The sequence below is a fragment of the Podarcis filfolensis genome, assembly GCF_964270895.1.
Source record: "Podarcis filfolensis genome assembly, chromosome: 3".
Classification (NCBI taxonomy): Eukaryota; Metazoa; Chordata; class Lepidosauria; order Squamata; family Lacertidae; genus Podarcis; species Podarcis filfolensis.
In genome coordinates this window covers 50,994,528-51,018,962 of record NC_139606.1, presented here as the reverse complement: position 1 = coordinate 51,018,962, position 24,435 = coordinate 50,994,528, and the positions used below count along the sequence as shown (strand labels likewise).

Genomic DNA, 24,435 nt, shown 5'->3' with positions numbered 1-24,435 from the left:
AAAATTGTGGGCATGGAGACAAGTGATTTGAATGTCCTGACATATCAGAGATGTATGGCAAGATCAAAATCACCACCTCCTGAGAAATTTATGAAATTTGGCTTGCGCCAGGAGGTGGAAAGTTGCAATCGCACTGTGCATTTGTCACATATCAAAACATGCAGTCAATTAGGTCATGTTGAAACAACGAGAAAATCACTGGTTTCAACATTTCTGCCGTCCCCTCCATCGACTGTTTGAATTCCTCAGTGGAAACTTCAGAATGCAGGGAGATGAATGCACATAGGATGCTATTAATGAAAGAACAGAAACAAATATAGTTTGTTCCATTCTGTGGTCATTCCCTGTGAGATTTTTGCGAGAAAACGTGGTGATTGCACTTACTTTTTAAAAGCAGTTTTGAGAAAAACTTGCAAAAAAGAAGAGGAAAACCTTAGGTACCACAGGCACAAAATACCCCTGCTTATACATCAACTATGCATACCTTTCTTGTACCCAAAGATAGCCTTTCAACAAAATGGCAGCTTCTTTACTCATTGTTACAGTGTAGGAAGCAAAAGAGCTGCTGTGTGCCATTTTGTGGCTCCTTCTAGTCTTGTCTCCATTCAGTAAGTAAGCAGTTAAAATGAAGAAGGGTCTTATGCAGAGAGAGCAAATGTTTCCAATCCCAGTGCAAATACAGATGTGGATAAAAAATTGCTCTGTCTGAGCCCTGTATGTAAGTGGCGACATCTGTCATGGTGGGAGAAGTTTGAAATGGCTTCTGTTTGGCAGCCATTTTGTGTGTACTGGTCAAGGACTGCAAGTCTGCATGTAGTTTACCTGTAGAGTAGCCCCATAGAGAGGTTTTTCTTTTCTTTTTTGCTAACAAGGATACCAACAACATGCAGCTGGGGGAGGGGACAACGGGGCGTGCAAGCAAATTCTAGTAGCCTGTTCCTTGGCTCTGACTCCCCAATTCAGGAATCAGTGCCTTGGAATACAGCTGGAAGTTGAAAAATTAATACGAGTTGCAGTGGAAGGTTAATATAACTCATTTATAACTCCGCAATCCTGACCTTTTGCAAATGATATCAAAAGTCCATAAAGGCATTAATGCTGCCTATTACTACAGGTTAATTTATATACTACTTCTCACATTCATGAGGCTCAGAAACATGAAAGGAACTCTGCTTCTTTCAAGTATTATCTCCTGAATATCAAATTTCATGTCCTCCAAAGGAACCTTTAACTCTGCTAAGTTAACTATATAGGAAACTATTATTCTGTGAAACTGAACCTGAAATTTAACTGCTGTCTCCTTACTAGCTTGGGCTTGTGATTTTTTTGTTGCTCAGGTAGATGCTATATGGACATAGTACATACTATTTTTTAGCAAGAGGTGGAAGGCAGACAGGAACTTAGATGCTATTCTTTGGACATTACTGATTTCCAATCTGGTTGTGTCTTCCGTTTACATGAGTGATTAATACTTCCAAAGAATTGGATAAATTGCCAATGCAGGAATGCCGCTTCACAGGTCCAAGCCTTGAGTTAATAAGTATTTTTAAAAATTACACAATTTAACCAAATGTATGCATATGAGCAGTAGAATTATGGGCCATGCTCTTCTCTTCTGTTTCCCATTTATCCACATGACTTGGGAACATTCAGAGCATCCAGATTATGAGATGAACAGAAAAATGCTTGTACTTTACAAATATAAGCAAGGTGGCTTCAAACTGGGGGGGGGGGGAAACAAGGCAGAGGGAATCTAAATAGTAATAATGAGATATCAGGAATTCTCTATGGCACAAGAGTCAAAATGAATGACATGGTGCCTAGGAAAGGAGTGGGGAGGGAAATTTGGTTCAGTTTGCAATTAAGGGCAACCTTACCTAATTTTCACTTTCTGAAACAATATGCAAACTGATATACAACCATCCTTCAATATCCGCACTTCCCTGAATTTTGCAATGCAGTTCTCCTCCCAATTAATGTTTACAAACATGTGTAGATTAGGTGAACGCGTGGCAATGGTTGGGGCCAGGGTGGTCTTCCTTTGCTTTCCTTTATCTATGTATATCGTTTTAGTTTCTTTAATTAATTCCATTAATCCCATTAATGTTTAATTGTTTTTTAATTACTGTTTTTCCTGTGTTGTTAGCAGTTCTTATTTTTATCTGTACACAGCCTTGAATCCTTTCAGGGGAAAAGGTGGGATATGAATAAATATATAATAAAGATGTTTTCCTGGAAATAAGAGCTCAACCTATTAAATTACTCAGGGCATTGGTTTTCCAGCTCTAAATATGATTAGCTATTTTGTGTGAAGTGTGATAAAGTTGCTTACCAGCTATCTTGGTGACACCTAAAGGTGGGCTGTGATCAGACTACCACCTCTTTCACTAGGCTTCCCATCAAGTTGAATACCAGCTTTGAATATATCCACCTTCCTTATTATTTTTTGGCATCATGTAATTACTTTTTTTAATTTGCTGAGACTTTTTAGTTACTGCTATATATTTTGGTGCTTTAAAAAATCCTCCTGGCTCTGTTGCAGTTTTCAGAACTGCCACTGTTTTTAATGTCTCACTGCTTTATATTTTAATATTGATGGCTATTCTTTCAATTTATTGTTTTAAATATTACCTGCCCAGAGAACCATTTGGAATTGAACTGTGGACTATTTATCTATATAAGGATTGTTACCCTGTCTTTCTGAAGCCCCTGTGGGTCTGTTTATCATAATGAGGGTGCCAATAAATTATATTAGAACTTATTTTCCAAAGAAACCCAAAATGACTAACAATATAAACCGATCAACATAAGCAAATAAACAATCAGTAAAAATAACAATCTGAACATAACATTAGATAACAGTATGAACAGAAGCAAGCAGAAACTATAATCTCTTTAGAAGTGACTCTAACAGCAAGGCATAAAATACAATTTTAAATGTCAATACAGCTACAACACTTTCTAGCACCACTCTCTGACATTTCAAAAAGCAGAGTAAGAAACTGTTGTTACATTAAAGCATGGCCATCCAGGGGCAGGGTCAAGGGGAAATTGCACTTCCAATATCCACAGATCCCAATCTTCCTACCTTCCTTCCTTGTATGTTTCTGGCATATTCTTCTCATTTTTTCTGAGAAGCTAGCCTGCTCCCCACTTTCCATATTTTACCTTGCCCTCCTCTGCAAAAACTCCTGCAGACATCCCTGCACGTAAGACCTATCCACAAAGGCCCAGCTTCTCTTTACTTCTGCTCTCTGTCTAACCAGGAACCAATGTGTCTCAGAATCATTGTTGTATGATCTACACCACACAGCAGAGACTTATTCGGTATGTAGTTTCCATCTTGGAAATGAGTCTGAAAGCTGACTGCTGGCTATAGCACCCAACCCTAATTGCCGGAATTTTTTCCTTAGGATGTTTCCTTGTCCCGCTACTTCCTGCTTTGTGTAACATCTTGCCAAAGAGAGCTGGAGAAAAATTGTGCTTATTTTATGACATTTTTGTTAGTTCTGATAAAGGTATTGCCCAAATGTGGATTTTGTTGTGCTGATCTTCTCTTATGAACCAACCTTTTGCTTTCTGTGTGCTTTTCCTATTGTGACTATGTCTGGATGTGAGGAGGGCAAAAGTCCTGCACAATTATCGGAAATCTCTACTTTGAAAGAGAAAAAATTATATCAATAGAATGTGTGTGTAAAAAGCTGGTGGGGTCTGTCTCTGCAGCCTTATCACATCATTTCTAGGCAATCTATTAATTTAGCCTCTTTGTATTTACCATCCTTCTTTACTCAGCATGTGGTTTTATATGATGTTAGACCTTTTACCATGTGTTTCAGAGTTTTGGACAGCTGGTGTTAATGGTGTTATAACCAGTCTTCAAATCTTACAGCGTATAATGGATCTATCTGAGCAGAGTAAGTGCCTGTAACTCTGTTTAAAAGATCTATTATTGAGTAGCTTCAAAAACAAATGCATTTGCTTCAGCACAAAATTGGAGTCATCTCTGCTCCTTTTTCTAAGGATCATTTTGCGTAAATACATTCATAATTATGGAAGCCTTATTGGTGTCATCTACAATAATTTCATGTCAGATTTTCTGGCTTCTCCAATATATTAACCTCAATGTAATGGGGATTAATACTACATGCTACAAACAAGCCATTGGTCACTCTGTCTGAGTCTCACCTTGTCTGAGGCCAAAAGCAGTTTTCAATGCCACCAATCAGTCTGGGAACTTTCATGTAACATGGAGATTTTTCTAGCCATTTGCAAAGTGCATTTCTCTCACCATTTGGATAACTTTAGCTAGCCTGTGTGCATCAGAGATGGAGAAGAAGAGCTGCTAGGTCTAAAATGATAATTTCCAGGTCGAGCCAAACAGTTGTATCTCTCATTTTAAGATTTAAGGATTGTTTACTCTTTGCTTTGTGGAGGGAAAAATGTGTTTTGTGTGCATGTGCTAAAGCACATTATTGCATCAATATTGTAATAGTTTTTAAAGAATGAGTAAAATAAGCAGAAATTGAAGTGCTGATTTAAGAAATACATGGCTGAAATGGTGCTGGCTGATAGTGGCAGCTGAAGGATGGATGCAAGAGAGAGGCTCAGCCTATAAACATCAAAATGACGCCTCTTTTAAATAGAAGGAAGGGTAGTGATAGAGACCTGTGGAGATTGTGCTAGGGTTCTGTTCTTTTTTTAAAAAGTTGGACAAATGGAGCGCAGGAAAGTTGCAGTAGGACAATGATTTGAGATGAAATCATGTTGAGGTTCTTCAGAAATGGAGTCAATAAAGTGTTCTATAGGCAACCCCTACTATGCAAGCATCCCCTAGAACTGAGCATTCACACCAAACTTAACCAAGATGTGGGAAGCTATGAGGCATGATGGTATTTCGCAGTGCAAGCTGAAGACAGATGTGTCCTTATTCCATAGATTAAAGAAGGAATGGGGAACTTTTTTCAGCCCAAAGACAACTGTCCTGGGTCCACCTGTCAACAGCCAAATGCAAAAGTGGCCATGACTAAAGTAAAAAGTGGGTGGAGCAACAGATACGAGTTTTACGTCTATACAGAAGTCTCCGTTCCAGCCATGCAGAAACCGTCCTTTCCATGGTTAGTGGCTTGGCTCCAGGTTTTGCTTCTAATAGCAGGAGCATCCTCTGGGCAGTGGAAGGGAAACAGGTGTCCTTCTATAGGAACACACTAGGAGCTGAGGTAATGGCTATTGAGTTTTATTCTTGATGAGGCCTGGGAGCCTGCACGAAGCAGAAACTAACACTCTAGCCAGGGCATACCTGTGAGTCTGCTGTCCAGCAGCTGGCCCCCTGGATCATAGCCGTTTCTCTTAAAGGGGCCATATGTCAAATATTTAGTTGATAATGCATACATTACAGAGACTTTTGCTTATTTCTCTGCCCCACAGTCCTTCCAAAAATCTGACTAGAGGGATTGAGGCGAGCCCCCACGACAGGGTGGGGGCTGTAGAGAAGGGGGGGGGGAAAATAAGAGGAAATTGATTCATACCATTTTCCCGTGGGTTTCCTCCATTACATCTAAAGACTTTTGTGAACAGAAGGGGCCTTTCAGCTCAGAAATAGCAGTCTGGATTGAACCCACTGTGATTAGAAGTGTGTTCTGTCATTGTGGATGGGCGCACTACTCTCTCCATGACATTGGTGATAACGTTAAAATGTAATGGAGGAAGATGGTCCTTCAGACACCCCTGCGGGTGGCAACTGGGAGAGGGAGGGACCACTATGGGAGATTGATGGTGACCATTCCTCTACCTTGCTTACAAAATTTGTTTGTGGTTCTCTCTTCCCCACCCACCCCCATTTTCAACAATATAACTCTTTTTTTATTATTAAATTACAGCTCCTTTACTTATGAATCATTTGCCATCACTGCCTCCAAGACTGGATACTGTGGACATGCAGTCTCCCAGAATACCAGGTCGAAAAAGAGGAAGACCCCCGCTCCATTCGACGCCTATGAAAATGGCTGTTCATAACCTCTATTCTGCACCAGCTGGTTCTCTGCCTGTTGTGAAGATTCCAAAGAAGCGAGGGAGGAAACCTGGATACAAGGTATGCCATCCTACCAGCTCATTAAGTAGCTATGATGTCTCTTTGTCTTGTAGCTAGTCTGTGGCCTTCTGGATATTGCTGGTCTCCATCTTCTACCAGCCTACAGCCAGCTTGACCCACTGGCGGGAATGCTAGGAGCTACAGTCCATCAAAATCCTGAAGGCCACATGTTAGTCTCTCCTTGATATTTGGAATATATCCATGTGGCATGAACACATGTGCCAATGTGAGATGGCGGAAGGAGATTCATGCTCCTTCTTCTTGCTGCTGCTGTGTGGTTAAGAAGCAGGAAGGGCAGTAGCGCAGAATCCTTAGCAGCCTGTTCAGGCTAACACCCTCGTTGGCTCATGCCAGTACAGACATTCAGAAGATTCTATGGACATGCAGTGTAGCAAACTAGTCTTCCACCAGCACTGGTTCTTCCTTGGTTGCTTGCTGTTCAGTCACGGTACCAAGAATTTCAGGTAGTGTTTCCTTTTCCTTTTCGCTACAGCAATTCTGACTGCTGAAGAGCCAAACCACTGCTTTAAACCAAACAGGAGATCACATGTCCAGCAATGGGAAATGGCTATTGTGAAAATTTTTCAAAGAAAGCTCTGTTTGCCGAGATATGATTCTGGTTTAAGACAATAATTTCTTTTGAATCGTGGTCAAAGTGTTCAGGAGAGGGAATTATCAAAACACACAGAAGTTAAAACTATCCTCTTTATTTAGGGTTAGGGTTAGGGAGTGGGTTTTGGTTAGTTTAATTTGATGTGTTTAGTTTAATGGGTTTGGGTTGTGTTTTGTGTTGTTTGTATATTGTTTTATATTGTGTTTTTTCTCTTTTGTTTTATCTCTCTCGTCTTCTTTTCTTTTCTTTTCATTTTTTGTAATCTTTAAAAGCAATAAATATTATTTTTTTAAAAAGAAGAAGTTAAAACTATCCTCCATATTTAGGTAATTTATATACCACCGTACTTCTGTAAGGTAAAATAATTAATGTGGCTTCACTATTCACATTGTTTTTTTTTATTAAAAAAAACAACTAAAAACAACTACTGGGCTCTATAATTAGTTAATGAATTCTCCTGCATTTTACAATTTACATAATACCCCACAGTTTCCCGAGCCATTCTTATTTCACAGACATCTCCTTACATATCCAGCAAGCATAAACCACTCTAGCAACTGATAGACCATGAAATATTACTTCAGGGTTCTTTCTGGTGTACAAAATCTGCTGTGAACTTAAGAAGGCAAACAAGATATTGCTTGCAATAAATGAGTTCAGTGGTTGGTTTCAGATTCCTATTTTAACGCACTTTTATTGAAGCTGATTGGTTGTTTCAAAAATGTTGTGAGCCACTGTAAACACCCAACAGGATGGAAAAATGGAAGAGAAGCTGCAAATAAGCATTTGGGTTTTGGTTTTTTTAAATCTGCATTTGCTGAATTGATAAGTTTATGCAGGTCACAGAATCCAGCCTGATGCAGAAATTTGATTTTTAGTGTAGACTATAGACTGCTTTGAAAGCAGCTGACAAGCTAGGTTACATCCAAAGGTCACCTTTCTCAGCCAGAAGCAGCTTCCTCTGACAGAAGGGAGACCTTCATTCAGTGAAAGGAATCCATTTATCAAAGGAGGGCTCCTTCTGAGAGAGAAAGGGAACTTTTGCATCCAATTCATGTGTCCTGTATAAGCTGCTGTCCATCGCATTATGGGACGCAAGAAATTCAAACTACTATTAAATGCTTTCCAAGTAAGGATAGAGAAGAAATTCAATTCAGTTCCATTTAAAGGCAAACCTTCCTTATTTGCACTTTCTGAAACAATACAATACAGTGGTACCTCGGGTTACATACACTTCAGGTTACATACGCTTCAGGTTATAGACTCCGCTAACCCAGAAATATTACCTTGGGTTAAGAACTTTGCTTCAGGATGAGAACAGAAATTGTGCTCCGGCAGCGTGGCGGCAGCGGGAGGCCCATTAGCTAAAGTGGTGCTTCAGGTTAAGAACAGTTTCAGGTTAAGAACAGACCTCCGGAACGAATTAAGTACTTAACCCGAGGTACCACGGTAATGAAAACACAACTATCTTTCATAATTCACACTTTTCCATATTTTGCAATGCAGTTTTCCAACCAAGTACTGTACAGTCATACCTCATGTTGCGTTCAGTTCATGTTGCGTCTTTTCGGCCTGCGAACGCGGCGAACCTGGAAGTGTATAATTCCAGGTTTCACCGCACACGTGCATAAGCTTTCTGCGCGCTTCACACATGTGCAGAAGTGCTCTATCGTGCTCCTCACTTGCGCAGAAGCGCTGCTCTAGTTGTGGACTTTTTGGGGTGCGAACGGCACCCTGGAGCGGATCGTGTCCACAACTAGAGGTACCACTGTAATGCATACAAATGTTCATCTACTAGGGTAAAATGTGCATCAAAATACACATATTATTGGCAAAAGCGTACAAAATGTACCATAAAAAGGGAAATGACTCTGCAAAAGTGTGATTATTGCATAATACAAAAATATGTGCATTAGGAGAAATTCACACCAAAATTCTGATGAGGCTTTTTGAAAAATTGCAAGCTGATGTGGAAATGTGATGAATTGAATGGAAAAATGGAAAAACGAGAAACCAAAATTTACAGCTTTGCCTATCGCCACTTCCAAATAGTTCTTGGTTTTCTGTGCTCCTATAACAATAGGATTTGGGACAAATCTTTGCAAGGTCAAATTTCACCTCCTCCAGCAAAAGGAAAGTTTGAGGTGTTTTACATAATTGTTTTAGTGAAACCTGACAAAGATGCATGCCCTTTTCTTCATGTGCGAAGCCTTTTATTTGCTACCAAATATAGAAGTGAGGCAAAAAAAAAAAAAAAGGGAGGCAGTAAATTGAAGATCATTCATTATTTATGGGGACTGGTTTAATGCAATCATTTCTGTCATCTAACCTGTAAGAATAGCAAGTTCGGGGGTGATGTTGTTTCTTGATGAATGGAGACCAAAAGTAAGACATTCACTAGTAAACAATGGCTCCAGGTTCTGAGGCTGACAACAGCAATCTGTAATGCTCAACACATCTGACTTTGTGCTTTTCATTAGCATTGGAAGATTTGTACACCGAAGCAACATTTCAGCAAGAAGCCTTTCTGTTGGATATGGTCCCCACTGCTAAAGCATACAGCTCTCAATCACAATGCACTTGCTGCTAGAGTCAGAGAATACATTTGTGACGGGTAGATCTCTTGATTTAATTAGCTCCCAAATAGCATGGGTTCCTGCTTCCATGAGACTTTTATGTGCATTTTTAAAAGCTCTTGCATGCTCAAATGGCAGGCGACCAACTTCTTTATGGCAACTGGATGTTGGATTATTACAGAACAGATGGATCAATTTGTGTCTGTACGTTACAAAAAAATGAATTTACAATCTGGGTTAAATTTTATTTTGATGGAAGTTTGCAATAAATCCATAGATGCCAACAAAGGCATCTTTATTGTCCCCTGTATAGATCTGACTTTTCCAGTTACCATTAAACCTTCATGACTGGAATAATTAGCACGTTATAGATAGATAAAGACAGACATGAAGTTTTAGTTCCCCCTCCCCATTTTTTCTTATAGTGGTCTCTCACTGATGCCTGTGGGTTACTCTAGTTAGTTGTGTGCATCTAGACAACCTAGAGTGCAGCCTAAAAGCCTATTGCTTGGTGGAAGATGAATAGGCAAGATGTTGCATTGAAACAATTGATCTACACAGACTTCAGAGCCTATAGAGGCTATTGATGTCCATTGCTAACCCACTCATGGAATGGAGCCATGGCCCCAACTCAGCATTTCAGTTCCATTGTGGCACCCCTCTGTTACATGTGGTGCTAAATGCATCCATATAATTATATTTTTCTAGTTGGCCAGGTAACTGATCTCCATGGAGACTGATCGATCAGGAAATTGATCTCCAAGAAAGCTCATTTAGATAAATCAGATACTGCTGGATCAATTTCCTTCGAAGGAGAAAATATTGTACATGGTGGTGTCTTTGTAACCATTTTGCAAATGTATAGGCTGAGTATATATTACAGGGAAGAATAGCAAGCACAGCAGGCATGGCCAGCATTTATCCCCAAATCAACATCACTCCAACCCCTTCTACTAACCAAAATTTTATAGAGAGAAGAACGTACTTATTATTATTATTATTAGGCCCAAGCCCACAGAAAGTTGTCCTCAAAGAAATGTAGCCTTCAGGCTGAAAAAAGTAAGTTCCCTAGCCCTGCATTAAAACCATCAGAATAATTAAAACAGACATAGGTAAGAATCTGAAAGCACTAGCAGCCCTGCGCTCCTTTGGGATGGAGGTTGGGGTATAAGTTTAATAAACAAGTGAATAAATTTAAAACCTAGATCATAAAACAGTGTTCTTTAGTTGCTTAAAAACAGCTGAAGAAGGGGAGAGGATGGAAGAAGCTGTCCTGGATCTCTGCTGTCAAAGCATCCCATAGTGCTGGCACTGCTGCTGGAAAGGACCTGTCTTTCCTATCCACCATTTTGATCTCACAGGTGTCTGGGACAGAGAGCAGGGCCTTTGCTGCTGCTTTTAAAGTCCAGGTGGGAGAAGGCCAGTTTCTCAGGCAATCTGGCCCCAAGCTTTTTATACCATTAATGTTTAACACCTCTACAGTAAATTGGGCTCGTAATCAAATAGGCAGCCCATGCAGATGGAATAGAAATGGAGCAATAGGAGTCTCAGCATACAAAAAAGAAAAAAGTTTAATAAATAAATTTCTTTCCCTCTGCAGTACAGAAAGCAGCGGCTGTTGCAATATCTTCCCTCTGATGTTATACCTGCTGCTTACTACTAGCTGAAATTTATTTAGAAGCCACAGTATATTAGGCACCCACACTTACTCATTTTGGCACCAGCCTTGTTACAAGATTTTTATCAAGATTCCTTCAGCCGACAACTATAAACGTTTGCCTCTGTTTAGCTTAATAGATAATCGCTGTAAATGTCTGCCTTTGTTTAGCTTCATGGCTTTTCTCTCTCCCCTCCCCTCGTGCCTAAACCTTTCTCTTAGCTGAGGCTGAAGGAATGCATTGGCTTTGACGGCTTCTGCTATGTGTCATTTTCTTGCCCTCGCCACATTGCCTCTTTCACTTGACTGGAGCAAGTGCCTTGGGTATTGTGCGTAGTCTTTTGTGCTGTCATTCTCTTCACCATATAAACATATCAAAAGTTAAATCCTATCAGCATTAAAGAAAACAAAAACAGGATAAGCCGTTTCAAATGGCAGGATAAGTGCGCCAGACAAATTGGAGGTCATTAACATGTGCTATGACCACCAGAAAGAAAGACCATAAAGAAAGTTGATGCTTTTGAATTATGGTGCTGGAGGAGACTCTTGAGAGTCCCATGGACTGCAAGAAGATCAAACCTATCCATTCTTAAGGAAGTCAGCCCTGAGTGCTCACTGGAAGGACAGATCGTGAAGCTGAGGCTCCAATACTTTGGCCACCTCATGAGACAAGATAACTCCCCGGAAAAGACCCTGATGTTGGGAAAGATGGAGGGCCCAAGGAGAAGGGGACGACAGAGGACGAGATGGTTGGACAGTGTTCTCGAAGCTACCAGCATGAGTTTGACCAAACTGCGGGAGGCTGTGGAAGACAGGGGTGCCTGGCGTGCTCTGGTCCATGGGGTCACGAAGAGTCGGACATGACTAAACGACTAAACAACAACAACAACAATGACCACTGGATCTCTGTGATTCAGTTCACAGTGCTTATATATTTTATACCTGTGATCCTTATCATAGGGCCACGATGCCTGTCTCAAGTCCCCCACTCACTCTAATGTTGTTGCACTTCAACTCCCATCAGCCACAGCCAGTGTGGCTTTTGGTCAAGGTGATGGTGGGAGTTGGAGTCCAACAACATCTGGAGAGCTACAGGTTGCCCATCCCTGGCATAAAATATCCATCATATTTATGAAGCCTTGTTTCTAGGAACATAGCAAATCATACTGAGTCTGACCATTGATCCATCAAGCTTGGTATTGTCTGCACCAATGGCAGCAGATCTAAAGGGTTTCAGGCTAGAGTCTCTCCCAGTCTTACCTGAAGATGTTAGGGATTGAACTTGGGACATTTTGATACTTCCACATAAGCTCCTATCATTTTGCTTAGTAGCTATGTTTCATGGAATGATTCTTCGGGTTCTAGCATAATAACTTTCCATCTAGAGTTGCAGTAATGTGCCTCTGTGCTTTGGGGCTGTATGGAGCCACCCCAAAATAAGTGTGGGTTCTACATGACTAAGGGATTCCTTAAGGATATCATGGGATATCCTTATTTTTTTTTCAAATTTAAAAAGAAGTAAGGATAATACTACCCAAACATTGGCTGATAAGGACCAGGACCTTTGAGGTTGGGAGCATAAAGGTAAGAACATTTTGGAGCACCTCATCTCTCTGTCTGGAGAGGGAGCTTCCAGGCTGAACACCAAAAGAAACTCCTCTCTGATTGACAGGAGCAGACACTTCTATCCAATCACAGCTGTGCTAGAATCTTGGATTTCTCTATTGCTTTTTATGGGTAGCTGTCACTTCCACTGTGGCAGTGACAAAGTAGCTTGGCAGACTCTGTGAGTGACTGAGAACAGCTGAGACATGAAGTGTTAGGATATTGGTTGGAACAAACCAGAGTAATAAAGGACATGTAAGAGAGCAGCTGAGACAATGAAGTTTGGGTCCTGTGATAACAAACTTCATGGCAGTAAAGGTTCCCATTGTCTCCTCCCACCTGCAGCCACCTGCCTGCTGGTTGAATTTTGCTTAAAGGCCTTTCCACCTTGCTGCAACAGAAAGTTGGGACAGTGTTAAGAACTGTGTGGCTGCAGGTAAAGGTAAATGACCCCTGGAGGATTAAGTAGCTATTTATCTACTTGCTTTGATAAGCCTTTGAACCGCTAGGTTGGCAGAAGCTGGGACAGAGCAATGGGAGCTCACCCCGTTGTTCGGATTCAAATTGCCAACCTTGTGATCGGCAAGCCCAAGAGGCTTGGTGGTTTAGACCACATCACCACCCGTGTCCCATGTAGCTGCAGAGACTATTGGTGCTAATGACTTGAGGGCTCCCAGATCTCAAGAACCATCTATTTTGTATGGGCATGGTGTGAGGTGGCAGGGTTCTGTCACTGGGCCAATCTCCAAAGGGGTGACTAAAGTCTTGCTTAAAATGACAATGAGCCTGAAATCCCATGTAACAAGTTGCAGCAGCATAAGTTCTCAAGTGGCCTACAGGTACATTTTCATGTCCAAAGGGATCCTTATAGGTTCTTCTTTATGTCCGTTGATGGAGGGAGAAAACATAACAGTGTGAAAATAGTTGTTTAGTTATTCCTGCTTGATTTTTAAAAAAAGTATTTGAGAGGTAGGAGGGAGCATGTAAAAGCACATTACTTATATCCGGTGATCTCCATTTTCTCAGACAAAGGGATCATTTCACTTACTGATTTAATGTGTTCCGTGAAGTCTTCGTCAGATCCAAATTAGGACTTGTAACATGCAATTTTCTCCTCCATTGCTTTTGATTGTCTTCTTGAAAAGTCTCTTTACACCGGATAGGTTTTTCCACAGCTTTGTATACTCATGTCTTTATTACAGAAATATATTTTTATTACGCAGAGAGCAGAGATGCACAGGTTTCTCAAATCATTCCTGAGCTCAAGAGATACAGAAGCCTTAGGCAGAAGGCAGAGCCCTTACACTGGATCTGTGTTGTGGAAGGGTGAGGTAGCAATTCCATTCAGATTGCATTTAAAGGCAAACCTCCCCTATTTGCACTTTCTGAAACAATAAATGAACCAAAACACAGCTATCCACCAGAATTTCACAAGGCGGTGCTCCAACCGTGTATTAGCATGCATATATTGTTTTTTATTTTATTCACTTAAATATTTATACATCACACTTTCATATAAGGTATAAAAAATCTGGGTTCAACTCAAAAACACAACCTTACAGTAACACCAGTAAAAACAATCAATAACATATAAATAAAAATTGGCTGGTAGAAGATTTCCACAGGCCAGTCTGAACAATGCAGTTTTGAAAAGACATTGAGAAGAAAGCAAGAATGACTCCCACTGAACTTCTGTTGGCAAGGAGTTCCACAGGGCAGGACCTGCCCCCCTGATTAGTTTCTCATAAAAGCCAAACAAATCTCAGAGGTATGGAGGACCACCAAAAGTGCCCCATGAGAAGATCTCAGTGGCCAAGGTGGAGCACAAGGAATGAGAGAAAGTGTACATGAAAATACATAGTGAAAATAACACAAACTGCATTATATTTAGTCAAATTTACATACAAAAATGTGCATATTAAGAGAAATGTACACCAAAATGCTAATGAATTTATAAAACAATTTTTGTTGACTGAACAATCACCTCATTCTTTACAAAGTAGTTGTCTGGGGATGAGATTACAGATAATAGTAACTTCAACATGGAGACTTTATAGTTCTCCCTAGCCTAGAGAGTTGAAGTTACGTAGTTTGAAGGAAGTACTACCATTTGTGGTAAGAACAAGTGTTCTATGTGGGGCTAACTTGGGGGTTCATTTGGCAGTGCAGAATGTGGCGGATCAGTTGCTCAAGGTGGCAGACTCCCGTCAGTATGCAACACCCTACTGTCAGGATTTGCCCTGGCTGCCATTCTGCTACCAGACCAAGTTCAAGGTGGTAGTATAACATATAAGGCCCTGTACCACTTAGGATCAGGTTACTTGAGAGACCACTTCATCCCTTATGCACCTAGTAGGTTGCTGCAGTTTGCAGGAGAGTTTCTCCTGCAAGTTGTTATTGTTATTAGCCTTTATTGGCATAAGTTTAAACAAGAAAATCATACAAAGTCATCCAAATACATTAATACTCCAAACTCATGCAATATATAACAGTCTAGAGTTCCAAAGTTCCAAAGATTTCAGATGCCTACTCTGCAGACTTTTAGTGTTCCTATTGATACATGACAGGTGCCCACTACCTGCACTTTCTGGAAGGAACTGGAGACATTTTGGTTCCAATGGGCTTTTCCAGCTAGATAAATGGCTCCTTGCCCCATGTGTGTCTATTTTGTATAGTTGTAGTTTTAAATGTATCTGGGTTTTGCTTGTGGCATTTTAAACTGTATTTAAACTATTTCCTCCTTTTTAAAATTGTACATCACTCTAGAGAATTGTATAGAAAGCAATCAATAAATCAATAATAAATACAAAAGCAAAACTCATTCCACTTTCTGCTGTATTGATTTAGTGAATCAAAAGGAATGCTATGTGCATGCACCATAGGAGATTAGTGTAGGGTTGCCATATTTCAAAAAGTAAAAATCAGGACACACACAAAATGAAGTTTTTCAGCTATTTTGGGGGGAATTTGCCCAAAAAATCAACACTTCTGATATTGGCTGCCATACACCCGGGTTTTCCCTGACATTTTAACCGATTGCTAAAAATTCCGCCTGGATGCCAGTTTTGATGGATGAATCCTGGCTATGTCCTGGAAATTCCAGACATATGCCAGCCCTAAGTTATCGCCCTCCATTTCTACTTTTAACTGTTGCCATTCACTCTGCTTTCTAGTTAGCAGATGGTCCATTTTTTTAGCCTAAACATCTGTCAAACACTAGACCAGTCTCTCTTCCTTGCCCATTAACCTTACATCACGTGTCCTTGTGTATTCATTTCACACTGCGGGGGTCGGGTCCTCGAACCACAACCTTAGATGTTTTGGACTACAACCCCCAAGTGAGTCAAAGTGCCCTTTGCTAAACACATTTCATGTTCTCCTTATCTATTGATTACAAAACTATCTTGTAGCTCTTATGGTAAAGATGAGAGATATTTAAATACATATGCATCTCTCTCCCCCCCCTCACCCCAGTATTGCTGTTGGCCCCTGTGAAGGTGTGGTGAAATATATTTACAGGAACTTTCATTTCAGTATGATATGTCTATACCTGTACCCACTTTAAGCACACAAGTTTCAGCTAAGTGGAATATTTCTATTCCAATAAATTCACTGCGGTCTTTACATGCTGTGCCAGGAATGGCATTTGAAAGGGCAGGAGAAATGCTTTTGAAAATGTAGATTTCAGTCAATTGACTTTTAAAATGTACCTTTTCATATTATCTGTTGTCATAATACTTTTTAATGGGTAATAAATAGGGGCATAAATTTTGTTGTCAGGCAGTGACAGGAAAGTGATGGGGGAAATAAGATGAAATACAGTATTTAGCTTTCTGCATAAGTGTTTGACAGTAGCCCTGGCTTTGTGCTTAGAAGTGCGCTCAAGGTGTCTAGTTTATAAGACCACTCTTAAAGGATGGATTGGTCCTTCTTAGATTAGAAATGACACAGTAGGAGACATACTATTAGGGCAAAGAAGCAGTGGACCTATCTACACTGCCAGTCCCTGTCCAAACCAGATCACTGTGCTGTTTCTCTTCTCCTCTCCCTGGAGCTCCTCTCCACTGTTCTGTTTCTTAAAGAGAAAGAAAGGGAAGGGAATATCCCTTTGTGCCTGCTACAGATTCACTGTTTGAGGTAAGGCTGGAATTGTAGGGGAAATGTCATAGCCTGGGATAATTTTTATGTATGTAGCTCACCCCATGGCTCATTGGCTCCCTAAAACCCTAAAAGTTTGCCATATGAACCAATCCAGACTTGCAACCATCATCTGAGGCCCTTCTTTGTGAGAGGTCTAGAGGGCAAAAACACAAGAACGGGCCTTTTCTGTGGGGACTCATTACATATATTTAGGCACCAGGCAAAACTTTCCTCTATAACCAAGCCTGTGGCCTTTTAGAAGTGGGCAGGATGTTTTCAATGTCCTGCACCCTTGGTTTTAATGTATTTATGGACGGTTTTGTTTTGTTTGCTGGAAGTCGCTTTGATTTGCCTTGGGCAAAATAAACTGACTAACAAATTTAATAAATGATAAAAAATATAATTGGATGCGGTAAGTAGGTAGTTGCTTCTACGGTTCTTTTGCAGCTCTCCTAACCTTTCTTTTTTGGGGTTTGATTCTGATCTGTAGCAGACCCAATGCTTTGTATTTGCATTCTTGAAAACACACACACACACACACACACACACACACACACACACACCCAAGCCCTTTCAGATATTCTGAGTTGATTTTATTATTTGTTGTTCTCTGCTTTCAGTACAATGTAGGGACTCCCCTTCTTTTCACACCCAGAGCGATGTATGAGATAGCTGCTGAATAGCAAACATTTCGTTTAAAAGCTAATGGATCTGAAATTTCCCAGCAAACCTACATTTGTGCGTGCATTTGTTCTACAGCATCTTTTATTTTGTCATTTGCAATAAATGGAGGGAAACCAATTACTAGCCGGAATGTAAGGTTCATTCTCAGAAATGGTGCAGAATGCTACATCAACATTGTGATGTAGGTATGAACCCACAGCATAGTTGGGAGATCAAACATCTCATGGGAACTAGGCAATAATGACATTTGATAACACAAGCATTCGCTTTTACTATCAATGCTGGCATGATCCTATTATAGTTACAGATACTCTGGCTCGTCTATGTCTCTAAACATAACAGGTAGGATTATACGTTGATTCCTAAGAATAAGGAGGGCTCATAAAACAGAATTTCCCATGTCTTCCTTTCTGTTGTACTTTCCTGTGGGGATCCCTGGGAATGCTGTTGGCTGTAGCATGCGGGTAAAGCTGGAGTGGGGAATTAGCAAAAATCAGGAGCTGTCTCCTGGCGCAAGAGAAAGTGTCCTCTGCTTAAGCAAGCAGCCATTGTAAATTAGACCTACTGTGGTCCCAAATTCTGGGACATCACCATTGCGGAGAAGCTTACACATCAAATCCATGTCATTAAGGGACAAGCCGAACAGAATGGAATATTTATCTTTTTTATTTTATTTATATTTATCTTTCTTTTGCAGAATGGAATATTTATCTTTTTCATGTAAGACTGGCAGTACAAGGGCCAGTCCAAAATGCAACAATTTAGAAAAATAATTCATGATTTAAGTGTCTAGGGAAGGATAATCAGTTCACACTAACGAAGCCTTATGCCCTTCTGTCTGACAAATCTGATTTGTCAGATTTTTAAAACACACACATGCCAAAAACTGGATGGGGGTCTAAATCTCTGCTTGTTGTGCAATGACTGCATTACCTAAGGGTTCCCTTCGGCATGGGGCTAATATAGTGCAAATATGGATACATTTTTATTAAGCAAAATAAAAAATGCCTTTCACACTTGAGGTTATATTTTTGTGATTAAATCAGTAAACGGTTTTAAATATTGTGTTTTAATGTTGTAACCCACTCAAGGTGGGTGGGTAACAAACAAAGGGTGGGTAACAAACAAACCAACAACTGCAAGAGAGTTACACGTGTGCAGCTAAGGGCCAAATTGTAAATGACAACTTTATGTCAAGGGTTCCCAAGCTCTGGTCCATAAACCACTTGTGGTCTGCAAGTTTCATTCAGATGGTCCATGGCATGTCTGCATTAAATATTCACATTGATTTTTAACAGTATTTTTATTTCTTATATTGGATTTTATTGTAGCAAACTTCAAAATCTATAGAATGCAAATTGTAATACAATAAATACAATATAAGAAGTAAAAGAAGCCAAAAATAGAATTAAAAATAATACAGCATCTTTCACAGTGCAATACAATTGCTAATGCGGGCAGAAAAATAATTAAGTGGTCTGCTAAAACCACCAGCAATTTTCAAGTAGTCTGTGTGGTCTAACATTCCAGCATTGCACTTTATGTAAGAAATTTTTACATCTGCATTGAAATTTTTTTTACATCTGCATTGAAAAAGTTATTTTTTAAAAAATAAGCAATACTTTGATAGTCCTTTCCTAAGATGTAAATAACTATGCCTTGAATTGCATAATATTTTGTTTTTTGCAACTTCACTTGCGTTATACATTAACATTTTAGTTCCATTCCCTGTATTCCTTGAAAGCATTAATGTGTCTAAGAATGAATGTGATACTGTGGTAATTTGCTGTAGTGTGGGAGTTTAAAGAGCTCCAATATGTAGTATAATAAAACAGATTCTGCATGTGTTTTCATTACCCAAATTGGTTCTGTCTTCCAGCTGAAATCTCGTGTTCTAATGACTCCTTTAGCGATTTCCCCACCAAGAAGCACCCCGGAACCTGATATTAGCTCAATCCCTCAGGATGCAGCTACAATCCCCAACTCAGCGGCCCCACAAGCCCTCACAGGTATGTGAAACGAAACAGTCCATCAGAAAAGGAGTATTCATTTATGGATTTATTTAAAGGATTTCTAACCTGCTCTTCAACCAGATCTCAGGGAATAGAGGGGGATTCAATTCACTTCACTTTCCAATATAATATGTGAACTAAAAGGTGGCTGTGTTCTCAATTTGCACCTCTGCAAATTCTGTGCTGCAGTGCTTCAACCAAAATAATGTACCATAATGTGTGGTATTAGGGGAAAACGTGCACAAAAATATGCATTTTGGTGAAAATAACATACAAAGATGCATTCAATTGGGGAAAATTGATTCTAAAAATGTACATATTAGGATAAAGTGCATGCAAAATACTCAGTTTAGGTATGATAAGGATACAACCCCCCCTCCATCAAAACTATTTTATTGAACTTCAAAAACACACTATCCTATACATGTTTTGAGCTGTACTGTTCATCAGTGATTCTTGTTTAAGTAAAGCAAATATTTGAACTCCAAAGACAAGTTATCAATTGTTTGCTGGAGATCTATCCAGATTTCTTCTTCATTCTCTTTATATTCTCAATTTTGTTTCCGGCTACCATGTCTGTACATGATAGAAAATCAACTGCACACACATAAACAAAGCACACCCCAGCTCTGCCTTAAGAAACACTGTGTCACTCATTGGTAGGAAGCAAAAATCTGTGCTGTTTTGTATTAATAAATCTGTCATCAGATCTCCGTAATGCAGTTCATGTCCTTCGTTCGTGCTTGTAATGGTTTCTCCTGTTTGTTTGTATGGCCTTTTGATGGCTTGAAGTGCTATGTAATGCTAACTATTATTGCCATTATAGTCCTATTTACCCAGAATAGATTGCTTTGAGTCTTTTTATTGTTCAGCCTGAGTGGCTGTTAACACTTCAAGCACTAGATTTTCATTATGGTGTGATACTAACTGTATATTATCCCCAACACTGCTCAGCCATCATCCACGTCCTTCGCTCTGTTATAATTTCTTTTGTCACCTATCTGATTTCTGTCACAGGGTAATGCTATATGTTCTGAAAGATGACAACTCTAGCACGCTTGCAGCCAGCAATAACAATGTGTCTTACTTTAGGCTGACTCACACAATCCTATAAAATAAGCACGCATGCCAGAAAGACTGGAACCTCTGCTATCCCTTAAAACAAGAAGGTTCCGGTATGTAAAATGTTAACAGGGATTCTTTTGCTACAGAGGCCTAATCGTCTTATAAACCATGTTATTAATCCGTGCAACAATATGTAAAAGCTGGGTTGTCCTTTTAGCCTCAACATTGTCCTCTATTGAACATTTAAGTACAAGGAGAAGAGATAAAATATATGTTGATAGATTTCAGCATAAGTATCAAAGATTGGTTTTCTTTTTCCTGAGCAGTTCATTTTAGTGGCCTCTTAATTAACTAATTAACTAACTAAAAGGTTTTTGGGCTGCTTTATTCAACAATGTCCTCTCAAGGTGGCTTACAAACCTAATACAATAAATCACAAGCTACAATAAAATAATATAATTGCAACACACCACAAATTAAACCTTTTAAAAGTACAGACCCGTAGGGTGAGATGCAATATAGTTTGAGGTTTGCACTCATGCCGTTGGGCTTTCCGTTCTGCTCCCTGCATGCCCCAAAACATTGGTCCAGGGCATCCTCCAGAGAAGATATTGAGGTCACATGGGGAGGGGAGATGGGGTGAGGGAAACTGAACAGCCTTTCATCAATAAATTCAGTTTTCATCAATAAATTCAGTTTTGTATTGTGCAAATGACAGTATTCTCTAACCATATTCTTATCTGTAGACCACTGCATTAATTTCCCCCCATTTCAAGTGCTTGCCTTACAACACAGTCCTATGCCTACTTAGGAGCAGGTTCAGAGGGGCTTATTCCCAGGAAAGAGGGTTTAGCACTGCAGTCTGAATTATATGTCCAGTGAACAGCGGATATCATGATGAAATATAGTGCACACTGAACCTTCAGCCTGTTAATTAATTCCTTATGGTTTGCTATCTCTTCTCAGAACACAGCTTAGGTCAATTTCTGTTTCCTTCACTCTCAGATAAGAGATTTTTTAAAAAGCGGATTTATGGATTTCAGAGAAATCTGCCATGCAGAACTGTGCAAACTCTTCTTTCTTGAGAATGTAAACTTTAAAATTAGCCTTGAAACAACTTCTGCACAGACATTGGGAACAAATATTAAATATACTGAAATTATCAGTGAAATTATCCAGGATAGGGTTACACAAATACTGGTAGGCTTAATTCTCAATAGTTGAGGGCGTCCCTGGAGTTCAGCAGAAATATGCTTAGCCCTCCCCTTCAATGGTTTCTTTGCCACTTTATTTTCTCCTGTAAATGAACACTTGGCATTCACTCCTGTGGATTAAAGTTCAGTGTTGCAGGAAGTTTAAAACTCTTAAAAACATTTGTTTGTTTGTTTGTTTTCAAAAAAAGGTTGAACAAATGTCACAATTACTTGTAATGCATTCTGTACTGATTGTTCCAAATGTGTACTTTTTAATACATAAAACTTCTGTCTAAAATACAAACCTGGGAGTGAAGCACCACAGGTGTACATAGGGTGCCTCATGGTCTTTATAGTCAGCAGCTAGCATCCTTGAGAAGCTGGAGGGGGTCTCCCATGCCCAAGAAGGACCAACCTCTAAACCAGCCTCTCCCCTCTCCTGTAAAGCTGGTTCTGTGACCCACCTGCTATTTTAATTCCGTACAGTGCCTCAGAACAACACTATGTCAATAGTACTGTGGGTAATTTAAAGTGCTGGGCAGCTAGCAATCACCTACCAGAGATATAAAATATTACTACCAGAAGGTAAGTGCAATGGGAGCCCCCACCAGAAGGGGACGTCTCCAACCCGAGGTAGCCCTGGTTCCAAACCACTATCTTGTCCTATTATTAGAAGCAGATAAAATGGCAATTCAAAAGCTGTTTGCCTTTGCTCAAATCAATGCTGCCAGACCAAGAATATGTTTCATTTTCTTATGGGTTTTTTTCCTGGGACAACTAGTGGAAGCCACCCAGAGTGGCTAGGGCAACCCAGTTAGATGGACGGGGCACAAATAATAAAATTATTATTAGTTGGGTCCTCCATCATGGAGGGCACGTGTTGCGGTGAGATCACCAGAAACTGCCTCCCTGTTGTGGGGCGGGACCGTTTGGATGTCCACAATGCCCCATTGGTTGCCCCTCTGTTGCTGGGGCAGAAAATTGGTCAGTTGGGTTGGCTATTGGCTGCTGAGGGGCTACTTAAGCTGCTGCACATCACTGGAGAGTTTCACTTTCTTGCGACGTGCAGCGGATCACCCACCCTCCTCTCCCTATATTTAGGGTTGTTCTTATGGTCTTGCTATCCCTGTCTAGGGGTCATCTGTTTTGGAGCAGGGGCCCGGTAGGAATTTTGCCATTTGGCTGATTGGCTGGTGCCACTTGGTTTTTGCCTACCGTGTAGCAAATCATCACAACTTTGTAAGGTTGGCGATTAGGTTAGGCATTTGGTTCAATGTTTTGGGGAGGGGACGTGGTTGGCTGTGCCTGCCCCTCCATTGCTGCTGCTGCTAGGGAATTCCGTTAAAGGAATCCAGGGGCTCACCTTGTTTTTGTCTGAACCCTGTCAAGGGGCTAGGGCCATGCCAGAGCCCCTGGGAGCATCTGGGGTGAGCTGTGAGATTGAAGGAGTTCTCACTCCCCCAGGATGCTTTCCCTTACTGACACAGTACTTTTACTGCCACCATGCAGGTTCAGGTTGTCTGAAACCAATACCTAAGCAACCGCTCACATGCTGTAATCAATAAAGTTGTGGCCAAAGTTTAATGCCAAAAACCTTAAACTAAAATCTGTGTCTATTGTGTCTTCATTTGGGGGTGGTTTTAGGGGTCTTCACACGTTGTTGTTGTTGTTACAGTGACATCTTTCTCCTTTTGTTCAGTCTGCATTTATGTCAACAAGCAAGCAAATGTGGGGCCATACCTTGAACGAAAGAAAGTGCAGCAACTTCCAGACCACTTTGGACCTGAGCGGCCTTCGATGGTGCTACAGCAGGCAGTTCAGGCATGCATTGACTGTGCACACCAGCAAAAGACCGTCTTCTCACTTGTCAAGCAGGGCTACGGAGGTGAAATGGTGTCAGGTGAGAATGTATGTTGGGTTTAGGGTAGCCATATGTCTTCTTTTTCCAGCACACATCCTCTTTTTTCACTGGTATGTAAAATGAGAGTTGTCATAACAATCCATAGTTAAAAGTAGAATTTGGCAAATGTGTCCTCCTTTTTGTTCTTCAAAATATGGCAATTCTAGTTATGTTACACTTGTCTCTGTCCTTAGAAACAGTATTTTGTCTAATTCCAGCTGATAAAAATTAGTGATTAAAGGTATTCACTTTAGATGATGGATTACAATCTGTTTTGCACTCTGCCACACAACCTTTTTTGAGCATGAGCTGGTCTTCAAACATGAAACATATAAGAGCTTTCTAAGCATGCACCAAGTGTTCTATGTTGCATTCTTCAAAGTGGACTGCATGGCTCCCTTGGAATTCTGTTCCTTCCCTGTGTGTGTGAGGCGGGAAGCATTTGCCACACCCTCCACCCCTGCAAGAAGAGGAGAGATGGACCCTGCTGCAGGGGTAACGTGGGCAACCAAATGGGGTGATTTTTCCCTGTAGGGGAGAAGAGTGGAGATCCAGCAATTTAAGCCCGTTCCACCCTGCACTCTTCCCTCTTCTCATTGAGGAGACTGAGAAGGATTTTTTTGGGAGACACTAATTGGCCTGTATCACATCTTTTTCTCCTGCTTCACACTTTTGTGTGTTTTCTGAATATGGCTAATTGGCATTTGTTCCAGGTGGGTGAGTGGATTTTTGGGGAAAATCCAACTAATATCAGAGCCAGAGTGGTGTTTGGGCCTGTCAGGTGCACTGGGGTGAACACTGGCCAATGGGGCCTTGGTGCAAATGTCAGGTTCCTATACCAAAGGAGCATGCAGCGAGGCCGGAGGAGTTTCCTCAGGCCTTGCTGCTGGATCACAGCATGT

General features: G+C 40.5%; 1 protein-coding gene across 3 annotated transcripts in view; it reads left to right on the top strand.

Annotated features, from left to right (window-relative positions):
- The window catches only part of SCML4 (Scm polycomb group protein like 4), an 83,274-nt gene that overhangs the window by 34,195 nt on the left and 24,644 nt on the right, over nucleotides 1-24,435 (top strand). For all 3 annotated transcript variants that reach the window (XR_014546840.1, XM_083608407.1, XM_083608406.1), the window contains 3 exons: nucleotides 5,877-6,088; nucleotides 19,243-19,372; nucleotides 23,333-23,533. Coding sequence is in view for 2 of the 3 variants with exons in the window: in XM_083608407.1 (XP_083464533.1) it covers nucleotides 5,888-6,088; nucleotides 19,243-19,372; nucleotides 23,333-23,533 (532 nt within the window). In the remaining variant the exon portion in view is untranslated. The remainder of the gene's footprint in view (nucleotides 1-5,876; nucleotides 6,089-19,242; nucleotides 19,373-23,332; nucleotides 23,534-24,435) is intronic.